This window comes from Thalia democratica, chromosome 2 (genome assembly GCF_965202585.1).
Source record: "Thalia democratica chromosome 2, ktThaDemo2.hap1.1, whole genome shotgun sequence".
Taxonomy (NCBI): Eukaryota; Metazoa; Chordata; class Thaliacea; order Salpida; family Salpidae; genus Thalia; species Thalia democratica.
In genome coordinates this window covers 5,377,592-5,381,657 of record NC_139166.1, presented here as the reverse complement: position 1 = coordinate 5,381,657, position 4,066 = coordinate 5,377,592, and the positions used below count along the sequence as shown (strand labels likewise).

The following is a 4,066-nucleotide window of genomic DNA, read 5'->3' as shown; positions in this document are numbered from 1 at the left end:
CCTACTCGAATAACATATACTTTTAATTTCCTTACTATTAGAACTCAATTGACTCATTTCTAGCACAAGATTAATTTTTTTTAGTTTTATATAGAATGGTAATTTAGCTTTAACTGATGACAAATAAAACAACTTCTTTATTTGCTTTTATTTTATCGTTGGTATTATCTTATCGTTCAACAAAAAAAAAAGCTTTTACCCTCTAGAAAAAAAAGGACGCCTCGTTAAAGCTATAAGATTTACCGAAAATACTTATTTTTTAAAAACATGAAATAAACATTTTCATGCATACATGCAAAACCATTGTATTTTATGATAAGAGAACTTGGACCAAAAAATCAAATAACGATATTTTTGACATAACAATGGGATCATTCCAGGGCACCGAGGTCTATGACTTAATATGTTTATATATACTAAGCGGAATACCCTCAATTTTAGGTCCATCAAATGTCGGTCTATATAGATATGATGGCCTTTTAATTGTAAAAAACATCCTTGAAAAAATTTAAATTACCCCTAATCAACAAAATGTCTTCTATTGGATTTTAAGTTAAATTGAAATTGGCAACACTAAAAAAGAATTTCTTGAAGCCTCCTGGACCTATCCTTAAAAACCTACTGTCCTTACCGCAAACCTAAATCTAAAACTTACTACATCAATAACAACTCCAACCACCCTAAAAATATACGGAATAGTATACCAGAAATGATTGAATAAATATTACGCAAATTATCTAGAAATCAAAAGTTTTTAACAACATCAAAGGCTCAAACCAGAATACACTAAAAAAAGTATTTCCAAGTATGATTTAACCTATAAACTATTTAAAAGTACCAAGATTAACAATATTAGAAAATGAAATTGCGTTTGTTATAACCCCCCTTTTGTAAATTTTATCAGACCAAAATTGGCAAGCGTTTCCTAGACTTAATAGATAAACATTTAAAAAAGACAGCATTTACCACAAACTAATTAACAGAAAATGCATAAAAATTTGATACTGCTGCACAACAAACGTTATGGCCCTAATAAATTCATACAACTATAACCTTATAAAGAAATCAGGTAAAAACAAAAAACTTTGCAATTGTAGATCAAAAAAAAACTTATTTGTGTGGATTATATGTGTTGCCTAAATAACGTCGTATATCTAGCTAAGGTTTTAACGTCCGATAATGACCACAAAATTTTCATAGGTTAAACATAAAGAACATTTAAATATAGATATTCTGAACACAAGACCTGTTTCCCTAAACCCTCTTAAAACCACCTTAAAAACTTTACCCAACTTGCAAACAACTTATGGAATTTAAACAGTTACTATATCAAATACTTAATTGAATGGAAAATAGTAAAGTCAGTAAAATCTAACACAAACCATACTAACATATGCACCATATGTACCAAAGAAAAACTCCATATATTCTTAGCAGACAAAATAAAAACCTTAAACAAGAAAAACGTACTGATAACTTAATGCCCGCATTACTTGAATAAATTTTCACAGACTATAGTAAATGGGTAACTGTTAAATTTGTACGACCGTACAAAATTGCACGAGGAAGCAAAATTGCACGAAGATACTTTTGCACGAGCAGACAATTTTGCGCGGACACATTTTTGCACGAGCTGAATTTTTTGTTGTTTTAATAACATTTTTATTTTATTTTTTTTTTTTTCTTCAATAACTGTTACCCCTAACCCTAACCCTTACCTTCGGTCAGTAACTTCTGTTGTTTTTTCATTTTTATATATTTATGTTTTAGCTTTTTTTTTGTTTTATTATTGTTTTTTACTCTTGTGCAAAATTGACCCTTGATGCCAATTTGTCTTCGATCAATTTTATTCCCTAGTAAAATTTTGTCCCCTCGTGCAAATTTGTCTTCGTGAAATTTTGTTTTCGTGCAACTTTACCCGTTTCACAATTAATATAGTAAAAATTTTTGTTAAGATATTATATAACTTACTCAATGTGCATTCATCATAATATACCCATTTTCAGTTTTACAATATTATAATTTTAATTTTTACCATTACTAACTTATTACAGTTTTAAAATTTGAAAACCCGCTTTGCGATGAAACATTGTAATTGTTATTCATTAAAATAATAAATTATTAATTACTTTATCATTGTTAGAGCTAATAGAGTTAAATTTAGCTAACTTATAAATATATATGAATATAGTTTAAGTAGTCTCCTTTATTTAAGCAGGCATCTTTTAGTTTAGTGCGCAATCTCAACAAAATTTTTTAGCTACATTTTTCAAGGCTAAAACTTTATAAGCTGCTGAGATCGGCTTAATAACGAGTTACTGAACATGAGGCAGAACTGTATCAAAGGCAATGCCTAAAAAGTAGTAGCTGACGTATAAGCAGCATCAAAATAGACACCGGTGCCTTTGTTAACCGGAAAAATGGAATTTTTATTTGTTGAAGACCTATTGTATTGTGTGTTGTGTTCTAAGTGCGCACTCAAGCAGAAGACACCTGTAAAATAATAAAAGCATAACGTGTAGACGCATTTGCTGTCATTTGTGAAAGTGCCTGCATAATGGACAGGTGTTGTTTGCAGACATCCACGTGTACGTGCAACCTTGACACATTTCGTGCTTGCAGTCCAGTTTCACCATGGACCTGCCGACTTCAATGTCCTCCAAGCAAACGCAACACTCCTCTTTCGCGTGGGACTCGTCCGCCTCAAAATGCAGCAGTCTGGCCATTCTGTCAGCGCTTAATCCGTCGCCGGGTGTGATCTCTCTTCGAATGCGGTCGCTTCTCCTCTTTTGAATGTCCAGAGCTCCCAAGATCCTTCGGAGATCGTCGCATTCCTTCGCCGCTTCATCACAATCCTGACCGAGCTTGTGTAGAGCTTGTTTAATGGCGGAAGTTTTTGGCTCTATTGACAACAGCCGATATATCTCGTCACGAATTTTTTGACAATGCTGTATCAAAACAATTCTTTGGTGTTCAACCTCTTTAATTCTTTCTTCCAGGATTACCTTTATGCGTTAAGAGCTTAGCAATTAAATACACGTAATGAAAGATGTTAACATGATTTAATATGCTACTTTGTTGCTAATAACTATAGTTTTTACATTAGACAATTTATTGAGCAGTGCTTTCAAAGTTAAACTAATTTTCTTTTCAAAACAAAATAAATACTGACATACTAATTAATCAAACAAAACACGAGTAAACTTAAGAAACAATATAAAACTAATCAAGTTAATCATAAAAACTAAAAAACATAGTTGGAACAAAAATGGACTATTTGAAAACGTTAAGTGTAGTTCTAGCTCCTTTATCAGGACCTTGTAAATAATTACGGTTTGGTTTTATTTGTTTAGTCATAATTGCCTCTACTGCTAATAAAATACTTCGATTTTTACAAAATTTAATTAGATTAAAACAATTAAAAAAAACTATCATAGTTTTGACTAAATGTACATTGTTCAATATGCAATAATAGTGCACTATTTGTTATCTATTGGCCCACCTTTAGCTAATTGGTTTGTTAATAAGTAAGAAACAGGTCTTTTAATTGAAAGTGAACCCAAAATTTACAATAAATATTTCAACGAAGGTTTCATCATAACTTCCGATGAAAATACGGCAAATGACTTCAATCGAAAACTAAATAACCTTTATTTAATTTTATGTTTACAATGAAATCCAGTACATCAAACAATATTTTTTTTTTGACATAAATGTAAAATTAGAAGAGAACAGATTTATTAACTCAATTTACAAGAAACCATGAAACACAGACATTTTACTAAATTTCAACTCTTGCACAAAGCAACCATGAAAAAAAAAACATGATCAGACATTTGCTCGTCAGAAATAAAAGTTTAGTCTAAGAAGAACTACATAACCAAGAACAATAAACAAATAGAATAAAAGATCTTCGTTTAAGAAACGGTTATCCAATTAAATCTATAGTGTATGAATTTAAAAATATACAAAAATTACTTGATAAACCAAACCTTCCTAAATGACAGTATTTAACAGTTCCTTACTTGAAAAGGGTTTCAGAAAAATTTAGCTGAAGTATAACAAA

At 30.5% G+C, this 4,066-nt stretch overlaps 1 protein-coding gene across 1 annotated transcript; it reads right to left on the bottom strand.

The window, feature by feature from the left end:
- Positions 1–2,534: 2,534 nt before the first annotated feature.
- On the bottom strand, positions 2,535–3,357 carry LOC145849575 (uncharacterized). Its single transcript, XM_082954535.1, has 2 exons — positions 3,286–3,357; positions 2,535–3,005 (listed from the first exon to the last, which is right to left on the bottom strand). Exons 1-2 carry the CDS (start codon positions 3,355–3,357, stop codon positions 2,535–2,537), a joined length of 543 nt encoding a protein of 180 aa, XP_082810661.1.
- Positions 3,358–4,066: the final 709 nt, after the last annotated feature.

Bases quoted from the DNA above. Each gene is read 5' to 3' on its own strand.
- LOC145849575 (XM_082954535.1), bottom strand. From the start codon at position 3,357: ATGACTAAACAAATAAAACCAAACCGTAATTATTTACAAGGTCCTGAT. The intron at 3,006-3,285 runs GTTTTCAAATAG...TAACGCATAAAG, and splicing joins GAGCTAGAACTACACTTAAC to GTAATCCTGGAAGAAAGAAT.